The sequence below is a fragment of the Panthera uncia genome, chromosome B1 (assembly GCF_023721935.1).
Source record: "Panthera uncia isolate 11264 chromosome B1, Puncia_PCG_1.0, whole genome shotgun sequence".
NCBI lineage: Eukaryota > Metazoa > Chordata > Mammalia > Carnivora > Felidae > Panthera > Panthera uncia.
The window spans coordinates 24,726,377-24,744,785 of record NC_064811.1 but is presented as its reverse complement, the minus strand read 5'-3'; the positions used below and the strand labels follow the sequence as shown (position 1 = coordinate 24,744,785).

The 18,409-nt window shown below is 34.8% G+C and overlaps 1 protein-coding gene across 3 annotated transcripts in view; it reads right to left on the bottom strand.

The window, feature by feature from the left end:
* PCDH7 (protocadherin 7) overlaps window positions 1-18,409 on the bottom strand; it is a 424,220-nt gene that overhangs the window by 216,775 nt on the left and 189,036 nt on the right. For all 3 annotated transcript variants that reach the window (XM_049630412.1, XM_049630414.1, XM_049630413.1), the window contains exon 2: window positions 17,799-18,015. In XM_049630412.1, the coding sequence (XP_049486369.1) occupies window positions 17,799-18,015 (217 nt within the window). The remainder of the gene's footprint in view (window positions 1-17,798; window positions 18,016-18,409) is intronic.

Here is an 18,409-nt window from a genome sequence, read left to right as displayed (position 1 = left end):
CCACTTTTCAAAGAGGAGATATATATATCTCCTCTTTGAAAAGTGGACCAAAACATTTAAAGTAATTCCTAGGAAATGAAGAAAGTTAAAGATATTTCACTATGACAAATGTACTTCCAGGACATTCGTTATGGCCCTGAGTTCCTCTGCCTACAGGCCAATATTCCTCATTCTGGGGTGACCACTGGTCTCAAATTCTAGGCTTGTGTTCATCAACCTTGGTCTGTTTTCCCTCTAACATAAATCCAATTAACTTCCTACTCTTAACTGACCCTCCTATTCCTTGCCAATAAACGAAACAGGTAAGGGAATAGCGTACATCAAAAGAGATAAACACATGAATGCATTCCAAACTAAATGCACATCCTAAATTTCCTACATCAAATTTAGATTTGCAACGTCAGGTCGCGCAAACTTAGAAATGCTGAAGGCATACCTCTACAGCGGTTCCTGCTTTTGAGATTTCAAATTACAACGGCGTCCCATTTTTACAAGGCATTGCTAGAATATTCTCCAATGTGTATCTTCGATGTCTTTATAGAGACAGTCATGTTCCAACAAGTCATAAATTTAATAAATCACCAGATATATAACTTTCATTCTCACATTTACATTACCAAGTATTTTATGGAGCAATTTTCTTAGCCATAGCAGTGAGACTGTTCAATAATATAAATAAATAAATACTATTTCAACATAAAACCCTTAACTCTGAAAGAAAATCACTCTGCTGAGTCTCACAAGAATACAATTCACTATTAAAGAGAATTCGGTTATCGGTCGGGTCTATCTTGCATTGCCTCCATGAGGGTACATTACGAGTGGTATCAAAAGGACTTTCTTTTTTTTTTTTTTTTTTAATTTTTTTTTCAACATTTTTTATTTATTTTGGGGACAGAGAGAGACAGAGCATGAACGGGGGAGGGGCAGAGAGAGAGGGAGACACAGAATCGGAAACAGGCTCCAGGCTCCGAGCCATCAGCCCAGAGCCTGACGCGGGGCTCGAACTCACGGACCGCGAGATCGTGACCTGGCTGAAGTCGGGCGCTTAACCGACTGCGCCACCCAGGCGCCCCAGAAGGACTTTCTTATAACAAGCATTACAGAAGCAGGGGACAGTTATGGCCGTGTGCTACTGCAGAGAGAAAGAGCACGAAGGGTTTCACAGGCCACCATGCTGAAGTTGCTATTGTAAATAACTGGTACATTTACATCAGATTATCCTACATTTCCAACAGAAACTCGAAATACCAACTCCGGCAGTTTTGGTCTCAGGCACGGTTTCTTGTTGAGACCTGTTGCTGTATATTAGTAGTTCCAGGCCTAAGTGCTCCCGAGGATTTTTAGGCTGATATTAAAAAACAAAACCTCTTGTAAGGAGAACCGAGCCTTTAGGCGTCAAGGATATTTTGAAATGAGGAAACATTGGAGCAATCCTGTGAAATAACCTTGAGGCGATATTTGAGAATGCTCTAAATTAACATACAGCTGTTTTAACTTAATCACTACCGTCCAAAAATCTGTATAGTGAAAAGATAGAAATACACCTTATTCTCGAGGGAGGAAAAGCAGTAGAAGGCATTAGAAAATTCTAGGCATAAGTTAGCCTTATGGTCTTTTGGTTGCTGTTTTATTTAAAGAATTATATTGAATTCCAGGTTGGCGTGATAAAGAATGAGGGAAGATTATCCAAAATTACAGAAACATGTGCAACCAGTTTTCTATTTGCAATTTAATAAAATTTACTTTACTAAAGAACATATTACTCATTTTAAAATATAAAGTCTCAATACTGTAGGAGGCTTTCATGTTTACAGCTGATGAAACTACTGACTGTAATCTAATAGAACATTTCCAAAAGAAAATCTTTCTGAAGACCTAATTTATTACTCAAACTTTTTCCAAGATAGGCTTCAGTCTTCTCAACCCAGCTTGTCAGGGATGGTGCGTGTATACGCACGAGTGTGTTTCTGCGTGTTTCCCAAGTGAACAAGCAGAGATTCCTTCGCTTGCTTATAAGTTTCAAAATGAAAATCTAAAATTTGCAGCAACTGCGAAGTCAAATTTTCCTCATGGTGAGCCATAAAATAAATTATTTGTCCTCAAAATTGTTTAGGAAGGTGCATCAAGTAGAAGGTAGTTCATGAAGTCCAATCAGGAGACTAGCTAAATGAAGTGCAAAAAATATTATAATGGATCCTCTTGCTCTTTGAAATCAATGGCAGTAACCTTCGTTTAGAAAGAATATGTGTCTGAGCCATAATATGCAGCAATATTTCTCGACCTGCTAAAATGAAAAGAGCTCAGAGGCAGGCATCTCTCCATGTAGCTATATTACATTTCTGTTCTTGTTTTCCCCTTTCAAGGCGAGAGAACTGCCTTAATCATTTCAGAAATGCCCTGCCTTCTTCCCATAGAAGGAAATAAAGACCATGGCACTAATGTTAAAACATATATGATAATTAAAAATAAACAGCAGGGGCAGATGGGGTTTTTCACTTGCTTAAGGACTAGGTCAATCATTAGCGAATTAAATATGCCAGCTTCTACAGGTATTTTTACTTAATCTCACACTGAAATATGCACCATCTTTTGTGTCTGTATATTTCTAAATACATGAAGCGATTCCATATGTCAAATTAAAAATATATATTCTTATTTTAGCATGAAAAACAAACTACAATATTGTAAATGCTGCCACCAATCGAATCATCGATCTACCTTTGTAAGCCTCTTTCCTCTCGCTACTACTGAAAGATTTAGCAAGATATAATACTTGAGTGAAAGGGATTTGGAAATTCCTTTTTGTGGATGATATATATGCCCTTTAACTTGTTATGCCAGTGAATCCAAAATTCTTTTCCAATTTACCTTAATTTGTCACGTATCTAAGTAAGCTTCTTATTCTAAAGCAAGTTTAAGCAAGTTCAATAATTGAGATCAAAAGATAGGCATATTTAAGATAAATATTTCCTAAGGGGTCAGGGGCCTTGTGTTGCCGTTAAAAATATGTGTTCCCAAGTCTTTAAATAGCGAAGATATTTTCTAGTTTCATTATAAATTATAAAAATCATATTATTTAACACAATTTAATAGTTCTGAAACTAGCAAAATGGGTATGAAAGTATTTTCCTATATTTGTCTTACAAAGAGTACATTCACAAAAACTAATAAGAGTTTATACACTTAGCCTGTTTTGAGCTTATTTTGAAACTTTCAACATTATTGAGGCAATATTAACAGTATGAAGCAAACTGTTGAAGCATCTTTTTAGTGCTTACTTTACTGAATGGTTTGCATAATTAAAAAGTTAATTGCTTTGTTTCTACAGTCTTTGGGAGTCATGGGACCAACCCCAGAAGCAGGCTTCCAATGCTGTATTTTACGACACATTTTCATTATCCCAACGAGCGAAGCACCTTCCCTACCTTGGCAGAGGGTGCAGTGAAGGGGTGTGTGTGTGTGTGTGTGTGTGTGTGTGTGTAGAATGCACTACCAATGAGATACAGGCATAAGGAATATAACTATCAAGTTTAACCAGTGAATAAAGCACCTGGTATTAATCCTTACCCTATCTTGAGTACTGTATTTCTTTAAGCAGCTCATGACATTGAGTCTATTATTCTGTTATTCTAAAGAGAAAAAAACACTCTATTAGCCTCTTCCTGATTTTTATGATATAAACACTTGACTGTGTTACTTAGGATCCCAGGTCTCAACAATTATGTCAAACCACAATTTAGAGTGATTTTTAATGATGAAATACAATATTGCTTTTACAAAATTACAAAAAAAGTGCATTGTGTTTTATAAATCGCACAAATAAAAAGAAAGATTCTTTTAATGTCCCTGAAAAAATAGGTAAGGAATGGATTTACTGCCTTCCTTAAACAATGACCCAAGAAGATCAATGATTTGTTCAAAACTACATAAAAAAAAATGAGTGCTTCTACTAAATATAAAAGAAAACGAATTTTCTACTTAAAGATGTTTTTAAAATAGAAATAATTGTACTAGCTGCAATAAGTTTCATGAACTTTGAATGCAGTAATGCAAAAATAGACCTGTGGAGCTAATAGCAAAAAGCAAGAAAGATAAATAATAACAGCTACTATGTATTGAACACCTAGTGTTATCAGTTATTAACCATAATTTTACATATCTTCTGCCCAGTTTCATCATCTATAAAATGCAGATAATATTACCTTCCTCAGTGATTCTACAAAGCAAATGAATATGCAGAACAGTCAGGTTAGCACTAATGTACCATAAAAGTAGTAGTTTATTATTTCAATTTCCCTTACCCTTTTTTATCATTTATTTTTAGATACTTAATAAGAATACTACTTCAGCATTCCAATAAACCTTAAAATAAGTAGATTACCCACTTTATGGCATATTTTTCTTTTCTGGTGTTTCTCTCCTTGGGTGTTAAATTGTGACAAGGAGTGAATAAGTCTATAATTCATTTGTCTCTGACATGGGAGATACTTCATGAGGACCTCCCTTTAAAATATTTTCAGCCCTGGGCACCTGGGTGTCTCAGTCGGCTGAGCGTCTTTGATTCAGGTCATGATATCACAGTTCGTGCGCTCGAGCCCAGCATCGGGCTCTGTGCTGACAGCTCCGAGCGGGGAGCCTGCTTGGGATTCTGTGTCTCCCTCCCTCTCTGCCCCTCTCCCGCTCCTGCTCTGTCTCTCTCGGCCTCTCAAAAATAAAGAAACGTAATAAAATCTTTTCAGCCCTTTATGCTTGACTTGTATTGTGATTGGGATGTTTTGCATTATATTCTGAAAATAATCTCAAATACCCCATAAAAGTTGATTCCTACATTTATAAATATATTTGCCTTAATTAGCAGTTTAAGTGGAGAAGTGAATAAGCGTTACGAGTCACTGCCTAATTAGCAGAGTCTATCCCTACTCTGTGATTGGCGATCCTCTTTACAAGGCTTTTCTTACTGCCATGAATATTTGAGAGTCGTCTGTAATCTCAGCGCTTTAAGAACTGTTCTGCTGCTGGGCACTGAATGATCTTTAATAATTATTTGATGAATATCTTTGTGAGTTACTGGTTTCTGTCATTTACTACTCTTTCACAATAAATCCAGGAAAATATATGCAGGCTTCTTAAAGAGAGAAGCCATCTAGCTGCAGAAAATAAATTTGAAACTATTAATATTTTTTTGTCTATGGTTTTTGCAGAATCATATTATAAATACTGGCACTTATTCACAGTACATAGAGAGCCATGTGCTTCTAACCTTGAAAACCAATACTGATTTCCAAAGGAACCAAGAAACAACTGATCTTTATGCCAAAATATAAGTGAGGCCAGTGAACATTTTCTGTAGGCAAGAAAACAATCATGTACTTACTGAATATTATGAACATTACAAGTTTGATTTCATGTGAAAAAAAAGCTGTAGAAGCAGAAAAAAAATGCAAAGGTAAACTAGTGAAGATAGTAAAGTAGTAATTTGATATAATTTTATTAAATGCTAACTACCTAAAAATATGTATTCAGAACAACGACCTTTGAGGAAGACTGGACAGTAATTATTATAATTATTGTCCACATTTTATAAGTGAATGAGATATTATGTGAATTGATCCAGGTTCCTTCCCTGCAGATGTAATGGAGCTTGAACAAAGACTCAAACTCTCGAACTTCTACTCTCAAAATATACGGTAGAACATTGACGTGTTGAATTATTACACAGAAGAATTAAGTTAGATTTAAGAAGGAAATTTTCAATTTGAAAATTTATAAGACAGACAGACTCTTCTAAAAACCATCCCAAAAGGAATATAGAAACTTGATAGTCTGAAAGGACTCAAAATATAATGACTTTTGGTATAGAAAATGAATTATTTGATCCTCAAAATGTTATAGATGAGGTATTGCAAGACAGAAAATGTGCATGGAATGGTGAAGTTGGGAGAGGCAAAGAAGTAAGGTTATTAGAATGCATAAAATAATAAAAAAAAATGAAACCTCAGAGTCAATCTGTAGGAAAGTCCTCTAATCCTCCTTCAGGAATGAAATGTCAGAGAAATTCAGAACTTTTCATTTGGGTAAAGAAGAGTAATGTATTTCCTTTAGTATTTTCAAAAACTTAAAAAAAAAAAAAAAAAGAAAAAGCAAAGGCTAAGTAATCAAGTCAAAAGTCCTATACTTTGTGCTCTGAAATAAAATGTGGTTACTTAAGAAAAACACACATGGGGACCTCTAAACCCATGGACAATTGATAGAACTAATTTAATAGCTACTTGATCCTGAGGACATAGGTAATCCTCAGACATGGGCTACAAAAGAAAAGGATGTGGGTCTGATTTCACGAAAGAGGATGAAAACAGTCTGGGGCTGAAATAGGCAGGAATTAGATTTTAGATCTTCATTATTCTGGAAGAAAGAGATGAACCGATGTTGTCCGGGAAACTAGAAGTGCCTCTCAAAATTGAATTCTCAAAGAACTAGTGAAGGCTGAACACAATTGATCACACCGAATAAAGGGGAGGAAGTTTAAGGCAAAGAACTCTGATAAAACACAGTTCTGTGTGAACATGTTGCTTCCAATCACCTATTTAAAGATGATGATGTATGGTTAACATTGCCCTGACCAAAGTAAAGGGAAAAAATAAGGATTGGGTCTTAAAACTTAATTTCCTCAAGTATTTATATATTTGAAGGTTGAATTTTTTTAGGTGGAGTCATCCAAGAAATTATGACTATAGAAACAACAATTTAAAAAATTACGTATATGTCTAGAAGATATTTTTGATATACCGTTGTGAGTGTTAGATATCACACGCTCAAGAGGAACTGTTAGTAACTATGCAGGTAAACAATAGCTCTGATGAATAATTGGTTAAATGTTAATGCAAACATTAGGTAATGCAAAGACACCTTACAGAATAGACCAGAAGCAAGGAATGAAAAGAAGTCTGGTTATATAAGCATGCTTAAAGCTGATATTGAAAAAATCATTTACATATTTTAAGAAAGAATATGCAAAATCCTTAAGAGATGACCTTAAAGAGAACAGAAAGCAAGAAAACAACAAAAGCAACAAACACAAGTTAGGACACAGCATCTTGCTTGGCACCTAGTACTAAAAGATGCCCTGAATCTAGGGAGCCAATGCAATCTATTTTTCAGGAGATGATCCATTCAATGGTGGATGTGTTTCAGTAAACGTCATCTAGCCTCAGTGGGTCTGGATGACAAAGTCCCTCTTTGTCACCAGGCAATCTTTCAAGAGATAATGCTGCTGATTTTCCTTGGGTCTCTTTAGAGATAAAGGGTACTGTCTTGAAGAGGAAGCAGGGATTTTCCAATTTCTTGAATAGGATACGCTCCTCAAAATTTAATAAACTAATGCTCAAGTTCAACATCAGGATCTTGTGATATTGTTGAGAACTGGCCTTGACTTTGTACAATTCTGTGCACTGGTAAAATGTGCACTGATAAAAATTGGATTTTTAGACTAAGAAAAAAATTCCAGGTACCACCTAGAGGCCACCTGGTAATCAGACAGATAGCCTTCTCTTGGCACACCTTACATTTTCATACGATCTGTTGAAAGTTTCAGGACAACGGCGAATGCATATACCAGGCTACAAATTGATATTTCTAGAGATTTCTGATGAGCCAAGTAGACATATGTGTCATTAAATAGAGGTGGCATTTTTATTTAGAAATTATTATGCAGCAATTGGTTAGATTACCTTGGGCTGGAAGACAAGTTTTATCAATAAAGTCCCTATTCACAATTCCTACTAAGCAACAATGAACACAGAGAAAGGAGAATAAATTTATGTGACATTGATGGCTGACCTTCCTTAGATAAAAACAACATCAAAAGTGACATCTGCCCGGAAAATTGTCATTAGTAAGTCTTTGCACATAATATATTTGGAGGCATTTCTTCCTTTGCATGGTGTACTAGCTATGGTAAGCATCTTTAACATGCATTTCTGTAGTGTTGTTTACATATAAAATAGACTGAATTTGGACAGTCCTTGTACTATGTTGCTTGAATTTATTTCTCAACCAAATTCTATTTTCATTATTTTCTGTGTTGAAGCATATCTATTTGCACAGTATTACCAACAATTAATGGCACTTTTATAGTGTCAGGAATCCCATAATCACAAAATAAAATTTTTGATGATGACCAGGAAAATGTTATCAATTATTAGATCTCACAAACAATGCAATTAGTCAGGCACTATTTGAATTTCAAGCCAGTGAGATGGAAAAATGATGGCCTAGGATAAAGCAAAATATAAAAGTAAGAGGCCAAAACTCATTTAAAAGAGTAGCTAATATATTACTCAAGGAAATATAATGGAAGCTACTATATGGAAATTTCAGACTCTGTAGTACTTTCAGTAAATTTCATAAAAATTAAATAACAATTCTGAACAATGGGAGCATAAGATGATAAGAAATTAATTGAGATTACTGTCAAGGGATGCAACCCTGCCCCCACCTTTGATAATGACATTATAATTGTCTAGTTTGACCTAAAAAGAAATTCTCAAGTGTATTTTTATACTACATTTCCTGGTCTTCAGTTCTCTTAGTTGTTTCACTTCTGCTGAATCTCCATCAGAAACATTGGGCCCTTAGTCCATACAACTAAGTTCAACAATTTTTTTGGATAACTGTGTGTAGGGATTATTCCAGTTATATCTAGGCCAAGGTGAAGGTCCTGTCCTCAAACAGCTTACAGCACAGCGGAAGAGAAGAATGTAGAGAACAGTATGTCTCTCAGTTGGGTTTACTAGTTCCTTTCATTATCAAGGTCCGCATGATCACGTGTCTACTTCTTCATCTCTGCAACACTGGACATTTGATAACCACTACTTTCCTAATTCTAAATATCCCCTCAGCCTGCCATATTTTGTTTTTGCTTTTAAAAAATATCATTCTCAGGATTCTCAGGAACCTTCACTGAAACCTACTTCTCCATTACTTTTTTATATTTCATCATTTTTTTCAGATTCCACGTTGGGTATCATCTCTTCCCAGTGTCAAATGTTTAAGAGATGGTCTCGCTATTCCCAAGATTTCATAATCACCAGGGTGATACTAACTCCTAAGGCTATATTTCTATCTGTGTATACTCCCTAATTTCAGATGTACATTTCCAATGGTCTGCTAGGTATTGTCTGAATTTTGCAAAGGTACTTTAAAGTTCACATGTCTTAATCAGATGAATTCTTCTGGAAATGGACTATTCTTCGCATTTTTGCCTGTTTGGCAAAGTAGCACCCCAGTTTTGCCACCCTCTCAGATTGGTCTCCTTGGCATCACTCACTATTCTTTATGACTTTGCCCATATTTCTACTTATCAAATCTCTACTTACCTATCCTTCAAAGCTTGGCTGTGGGTTTTCATATCCCTAACTCATATCATCCTATGGTTTGGGTAGCATGCATTTTAAAATCTGCATAGAGCCTCTCATGACTTTATTTTTAATCATCTAAGTTGGTACATGCCATTCTCCATCACAATATGCAAATGATTAGAAGTTAGAGAGCATGTCTCATTCATCTTTGGATCCCTCATGGGAATGGGCATGGAGTAAATGCTCAAGAAATGGTTATTGAAGTCGATGAATTCTCTTAATATACTAAATTCCCTGTTCATTGTATAAAATTTTCAGCTATGACTGCTATGACCTTTTGCTACAATTGCTGAGTTGGTGAAATGCAGCCTCATACTGAATAAAAACAATGGGCATAATTCAGTCTAGGCACTATGGCTGATAGGAATGGAACCTCGGAGAAGCATACCACTTCTCAGACCACATGTGGGTCCCCTAGTGACTTCATCAATGTAGATGATGAGCATTTCAGAGTGGAAATAAAATTGTAAAACATTTATTTTGCAACAGAAATGAATGAGTCGACAGTTTTTAAGCAGCAGGACACTGCTCTACTATCTTTTATTACCAAAATACTATATAACACTCATCATAGTTTCATTTGAGCATACAGTTTCAAAAATTAGTGGGTTTTGAGATTATCATATTTTGGCAGTTGAAAATCTATTTAAAGGAAGCATTTAAATTTGCATGTGTTTAAAACATATCCTCATTTTGTAATAAACTTATAATTCTCCTTTTTGGACAGTAATGAGAAGGCATGCAAAATGATGAGACTCATGTCAAAAAAAAAATCAACCTGCATTTAAGTAAAAATGTATCCGAAATAAGATTTAGAAACAAGGCAACCTTTTGTCCATATTTCAGATTGAAAGGGAATATGACATAAAGACTAACCTCCATGAACTTAGCTTGAAACTTAAGATAGCAATCACAAAAACAATATGCAACCACAGCACAAGGAATGCATTAGTTTTTAAAAAATAAAACAAATCTAATCCAATCTTTAATCTAATCATCTACTTGAGTAATATAATCGGTCTTCTGAAAAGACAATAACTTCAAAAAATTATTTACAGGCCCTTATTAAGATTGAAAGAACTTTATATAAAGCACACATTTTATTATTAATTATCCATATTTATAAGTGGAGCGAGAACAGACATAAATTTAATCTGTTTTGTAGTTTAGACCTGGATTTAGTGTTCTGCCAATTTCATCCCAGATAAATTCTAGAGTTTTCTAAGTAATTACGTTTAGCAACAAGAACAAAAGGAAGATAAAGAAAGGGAAAAAAAAAACAATAATTTGATTAGAAAAATTAAACAAATAATTTGACTTTTTTGGCTTCACATGAAGCCTCCAGGCCAATTTAATAATTATTTTTTAAGTGATGTAGAAATGGGTAGGGAGAAAGAGAGGGTACAATGCAGATAACATTTTAAGGCCTTCTCCCAGCCCAAGAAGTTATTTATAATGTAAACATTCCAATAAGTGCATTTGAAATCATTCCATCTGTATATTTTTCCTCTCCCTTCTCTGTACTTCCCTGCTCTGAACTCCTCTAATGAGTTTCCTCCTCTCACATTATAGTGAAGTTTTTGAAATCGAGGTTGTATCGCCCCAACATAAGGACTTGTACCATGAAGTCAGAGATTCTTTCTCATTCATTTCAACTTCCTCAGAGAACCTTGGTCATATTTTATTTTCAACACATTTGTTGAATCAAACGAATAACCACAGATTTGTCAGTATATAATTACCTCATTAAACAAGAGACAGGGATAATATTCCACTTTGCTTTACTTAAAAAGATAATGCTTTTCATAAATTAAAAAAAAATAGGGGCGCCTGGGTGGCTCAGTTGGTTGAGCATCCGACTTCGGCTCAGGTCATATCTCTCGATCTGTGAGTTCGAGCCCCGCGCCGGGCTCTGTGCTGACAGCTCGGAGCCTGGAGCCTGCTTCAGATTCTGTGTCTCCCTCTCTCTCTGACCCTCCCCTGATCATACTCTGTCTCTTTCTCTGTCAAAAATAAATAAACATTATTTTTTTTTAATAGCTGCAATAGAAGAGATAACAACAGAGTGTGTTTTATCCTCAAAGAAGAATACTCAAGTGAAGCAGTTTCTCAATAAGTGGACTAACTTCTGAGGTTGAGGATTAACTACACTTTACAGACAAATTCTACCATTTCTTTGACACATAAAAGATGCTTAAGAGTGTTGTCATATGTCAGCAACATCAAATTTTTTATACATAACTCTAGAGAAAAATCAGAAAAGTCTATCTGCAAAAAAAAAAGGATGCAAAAAATATGGAGATAATACCCTGACTAAATAAGGAGCTACGCGTCGAATGCATTATCTAACAAGTGTGCTGGAATTCAGATAAGCAAATTGATTTGAGAGTCTGAAGGCAACAAAGACACTAACTGACCTCTAAAGTCACTTTGAGATTTGATGAGAGCTCATTCTGTCCTCAAATGTCATAAGGGCTCAATAGAGTGATCCAGTTTTAAAGGACCAAATTAGAATAAAAAGGGTAATATGGCCACACATTTTATCAGTGTTAATTATTAATACTGAGATTAAAAAAGAAAGGGCTGAGAGTTCGGTAAGCATACTAATTGGTCACTTTTTTCAGCTTGTTTTCCCTGTCAGTGTGAATATTTTAGAGCAGTTCAAAGGGAAATACACACCTGAAGAATACGCATTCAACAGGAACCCTGAGCATAAATGTAAAAAGATTTTAAAAGTGAGAAAGGAATATAGGAAGTAATGATGACTTATCCCCACCTTGAAAGGTGAAGAGCACAGAGAGTGGGGTTGATTTGATGCCAGAGGATAGAATCCTCCCTTCCTTTCATTTCAGATCTTTGATATACTTAAACATATCTGATGCTTTCATGATTAAGCTATTGTGTTATGTAAAATCTGCCTAAAGTCAATAATCAAAATTACTTCTCGTTACTATTTGAATCATAGTAAATAATTCTATCATCAGTTCATATGGTGAAACTATTGCTACCCATTATTTAAGTATAAATTATTAGGTGCTATTACTTCATTTAGTTTCTCCCACAATAGTATGATTTACTATTGAAGGAAGCAGGGCTAAGAGAGGTCAGAAAACTGCACTGTTACTAAGAGGACAAACCAGAATTCAAACCGATGTCATCTGGTTGCAAAGCCTATTTTTTAAACCACTATATTCTACAGACAACGTTGCTTCTTGTCTAGGACAGTATCTTCTTTGGATTCTTTTGGATTGTGCTGCTCATTTACTGGAAAGCTTCCGCAGCCCACATCTTGATTGGAGACAACGTCTGTAATTACTTGCTGTCTCTAATCACCACGAAAAAGCACAACTGAGTAAAGCCCTACAAAAGTGGGGGCATGGTGGACTTGGGGATACTTGAGAGGCGCAAAGCCATTTCACAGATGACTAGAAAAGGAGAAAATGCAATCCAACTCTGGCAACAAGAGTGCCACACTGAAAAACAGAACCATGGAAATGCATCCTTTCCAGGGTATGTGAGTGTCTTCCTGAAGGGAAAAAAAAAAAAATAGGGGGGGCATTTGTTTTGAGAGATTACGCTCCTGCCATTAACAAGTATTTGGGCATCTTTGGAAAGATGGGAGACTGACTTGTTATTTAATTTAGTCTAAATGAAAACAGTACAAACCAACAGTGACTAGATGGGGGTACCCGAAAAGTGACCCCCATTGGGTAGGTGAATTGGAAATTGGGTAGATGGGAGAAAAGCAGAGAAGTTAGGAGGTTAGTCTCCATCCTCATTATCCTTGTTCATATAAAAATGGTACTTCATTTCCAATTGGTATTTCACATATACTGTCATTTATTTCTGAAATCAAAGGACAAGCACATAGCATATACAAAATGGCTTTGTGATGGACTGTACCATGTTCTAACCATCAAAAACAATGTATTCTAAACCCTATTGAACACATGTGGAGTGAGGGGAATGACTAAAACAATGATTAAGCCTAACATATAATTCTGAAAATGTAAGAGAGCTTGGAAGTGGGGGTACGCTCAAAAATATTAGCGTATAAATATCAAAATGATCTTTTAAAAATCTGAGAACATAAAGTGGCAGAAAATTAATTAGGCATTTAGCGTGGTCAATTTTTTTTTTTTTACTTTATTTAAGTTTGTGAAATCTGCCTTACAGACCAACTGCTATTTTCCAGTTTTAATTTATGTCTATGTTATACTATTCGGAGGTCTACCTAGAAGAAAATAAATACTATTTTCTACCTTTTGTTCATTCTTACTCTGATCAAAGTACGTTGTCAAGCAAGAAAGTAAACGTGTTCATTCTATTGTGAGATCACTTAATTACAATTAATGTTTTGAAGGGCATTACACCCAGGGCCAGATCAAATCTACAGATGGCTCTTGCATGGTGTGATTTGAGGGGGGCTCTAAAATTGTCTCCCACATTGACCTGCTAGGTACCAACGTTTCTACTCACCTAGTCAGAAATCACACGATTTCATTCACTTGACTTCTTTATCTCATACATGCATTACTACTATTAAAATGCACGTTTTGTAGGTTGCAAGGAAGGCCCTAGAATTCTTCCCTGCTCACATTAGCACAAATTTTCAAATTCATTTGCCATCTCACTAAGAGACCCAAAGTACTTTTTCTGACTTGGAAAGTAAAACATATAAGAAAAATGGGATGTAAGAAAAAATCAGATTGTTGGATCTGACTAAGATTTTAGAGTTAATTCTGTTAACTGCCTTACAAATGATTAGTAGCAGATCCAGAAGGAGTTTGTGACCTACCCATTCATAATGGCAAAATTGGGATTGGAGGTCAAATATTTCTTATATTTGAATTGTTGAACACTATATATGGTTGCATGATATATAACAAAGCCAAATTAACTTGCAAAGGTAATTCTGGGGGCGACTGGGAAGAAAAAGATGACTATGGCATTAATTCAAAAGTCAAGATAAATAGTGACAATAGAGCTAAAGCGAAGGTTAAATACCACTCTGTGAGAAAGTCTGACGACAACTGCCTAATGTAGAAAACGGCAAGTTCTTGCATAGTCAACGTATGCTCCTAATGTGATGATGGTTTTAAGCTTACTATTTGGGTTTCACTTGAATTATGAATTTATTGCAGTAGGTTTCCAATTGTTTTAACATGTCATTATCAAGTATTTTATCATTACTAAACTTCCTATCATGAGCTCCCTATTCTAAAATACCTTATCCCGTTAGGAATATTTTATTGAAATAATAAATAACCAATTTCCCCAATCTTACCGAAAGATCAACCTGAAATAATCATACTATTGATAATAATAAAGAGAAAAGAAAATATATTAGTGATCTTTTTCATAAATTAATGTATAATTCATAAACAATCCTTAAAATACTTTTTAATGATACCATTTTCATTACCGCTTTCCAGAGACCCATGGATATAAGTACCCTGGGTCTGAAATTATTAAAATGGTGGGACTCATTCTAATTATTAGATTCAGGTTTCACAAAATTATGTTTATTCTTACAGTGTATTCTTTTTCCTAAGCTAATAAGAGAATAAAACCTCATTCATCATTTGACAGTAAGGTGGGTTGGAATGTAGGCCAAAGCTTATTATAAAAGTTATTAATCCACAAGCCCTCTTTATAAAATTGTGTTTATTACGCTAAAGTATAGGAAGCAAATAAAAGCTTTTGTAAAACATAAGTGCATTTCACTACTTATCTACTTAAATTTTCCTTTTAGTTATTTCAGTTACTTTTAGTTATTTCCTTACTAAATCATCTGTGACAACTTATTTTTATCATTAGCTTTTCTAGCGTATACCCAGGTCACGTCGTGACATTGGAATGTTGTTTTTGCACTGGAAAATTATCTTCTAAACTTTACAATGAAAGTTAATCCAAAAATCAGTTATAACTACATTATTTCACATGGGTTAAAATTCAAGGAAAACATTTGAGGTAATAATAATTAGGAACTAGGACAGCATCCAAAATGGTATTTTCATAGAAAATCCAACACAAATCCTGATTAAAACCTAACCAAGCAAAACGTTGCAGATTACCTGGATTCCAATTAAAGGTGACAAATGAATACTTGACAGGTTTCAATTCCAATTCTATTTATGTCAGAATGATCCATTAATATTGAAGATGAAATTACCAGAATTCAAGCAATACAATTGTACTTTATGACTAGATAGTAGACTGAAAACTTGGTCCCAACAAAACTTATTCAAATGCCAACTGCTACATTTGGATCACCCAAAGTGAATCACATCTCCTTCTGTCATTACCTATAGATCAAGACTAACATGAATCACGGCTGGCAGATGACAAATGATTACATAAAACTGAATTTCAACTGTCAGAAAATCAGTTCTATTGTGATGGTCTTTGCTGATGACAAGACTAAAAACATGGTTACAAAAAATAACTAAACACCTTATGCGGGAAATGTTTGTCAGTAAACTTTCTAGTTTCTTAACAAGCTCACCTGTTAAGTTTTCCATGACATGTATGTTTCCTAAAAAAGTAACTGATAATGTGTTTGTCATATATAATTATGTTTCTTACTCATCATTTCTTTCTTATTTTAAAGGTCAAATCCCCTTAAACTCAAAAAAACAGAAAAATAACATTAAAATGTGATTATAATGCCAATGATGCAAAATCCTTTCTGTTAATATAGCTGACATCCAAAAATAAAGACTTCCTTATACATATGGTTGCTGAGAGTGAGATAAATACTTTTTTAAACACAAATAAAATGATAACATCAAAAGGTAATCACAGATATAGGAATGCCCTTAAAATAAATCAATCCTTCCTTCCTTCTTAGGTGTGTGTATGTGTAATATTATTATAGTATCTTAGCTTAATTTTTACTTTTGTGCAAAGCATTTCAAACATATTTGCCTTAGAAATATATTCATCAGCAATGTAATTTATACCAAAATTTGGTAGTCATTTAAAATGATACTGAAAATAGTTAATTCTTAAAAAGCACATCAAACTCCCATCCACATAAGCATACACCCCCATACACACAGATAAGCATGCCTTTATAGCCATAAGGCAAATGCCATATAACTCTGGATTGTTCATCAAGAGGGATATCCATCAACAGATCCTGATATCATATCTTCTCACCCAGATAACAATGTAGAAAACTAATTATTTAACATGATTTAGTTTAGCCATAATTTCACTTGGGCTCACTTGTCATCTATTACGCTCTCAGGTTGGATTTTAATATTCATAGGTAAACTTCCAGAAAAAAAATCAGATTCCCCTGAATTAATACGCTCTATTTGCATACCATCACTAAAGAAACCAGTGTATAACAAAAGTTAGAATGTCTTATTTCACTTGGGGGATGGGATGGTGAAAGGCAAATCCATTTCAAGTGTTCACCAGAGATATAATGTGTGTGATCCCCCTTCCTTCACCTACATATAACCAAATCTCTTTTTACATTTGAAATAATCATAAAATTAGTATGAACTTTCCTGTTCCATCATTTGACACAAAGCTATTCCTAAGACATGTACTTATAACCTGAAATCCAAAAAATAAATCACCCGTTTGGGGGAAACATAAACAGATGTGAAAAGTTTATAAGAACTATCTGCAGTCTAACTTTATAACATAAAGAAAGTGTAGAGAAGGCCAATTGTGGTAGTTATGAGAATCATCTCACAAAAGGGTAAGAATATGGAGTCCTAAAATTTGCTTTCTTCTCTTTCCCTTGCACAAAAATGAGAAGAAAAAAAAACATATAATTAAATGACAAGGAGTTCTAATAGTATTTACAATCTATTTTTTGAGAATAAGATATCATCGTTCTTGTTTGACTCCATTTCAGCTATCACTCAAAAGGAGAGGTTCCAAAACGCTTTACTGAATACGTCAGAAAAGAAAGAATTGAGCCAAGTGTGTTTATTGTCATTTCCTTTCACTGAGGCTGGACAATTGCAGTTGAAGAAATAGTTGCATGACAAAAATGAATAGAAGAAAACAATAACACAAGACCTTTCTCAGTTTCTATCGTTTAGGTATTATGAGTTAATTTAGTTTAGTTTTTTGTTGTTTTTTTTTTTCATAGAAGGTAGTAGTCTGATTTATTTGTAAATGTGTTTACTTCTGACAGGTTGTTTGAAAATGATGGTGCAAGTTTGGTGAATTTTATCTATACAGTTATGTTCCTTTATTTGGTATTTCTGGACTTTAGCAAATATTTATTTTTTTTAGGTACAATAGTTTTAGTGTCAGTTATTTTGCTTTGGATTTAGACTGAGCCTCATGAGTCTACTTATCATGGCTCACTAGCGTGATTATGTGTGTGGATGCTGTGTTTGCCCCTACCATTTTCCATATGCTCTGCCTCACCAACACTGCCATCCGGCGTGGTCCTTTCGTAGCTGTCCTCTGGGAGTGGAAGGGCACCCAGCCTTGGCCCTGATGAACTCTTACTGCTTGGTGTCTCTGACTCCTCCAGCCCGCTGTCATAGCAACTCTGCAGTGACCCCTGATGTGGGTCCTGAGGCTGACTCACAACAGAAAACGTCACTCTACGAAATGGCTGCAAAAGAAAAGATTCTGAATGTCACTAAAGTGTAAGATTGTAAACGATCTTATTACAAAACACATAAACGACATACATCAAGGACTACTGGCGACTCATTCAATACAAAATGGTTAGAGATGTTCAAATCTATTTGGTTAACTGTGTTATCTGAGGCAGTGCCTAGAATTTCATTTTCATTGTGGAAAAAAAAAAACCCTGAAAATTCCCTTTCTGCAACAGAGATAAGAAAACAGCAATTTCACTAAAATACACATTGAACTCTATGTTAGTACCACGTATTCAACCTTCTTCTATTCTGTAGTCTTCACTTCAAATAGACTTTTCACAAATAGACTCTATCACAAGTGTCACTGATTTGGGAAGGCAATACACATTGAAATAATCATTG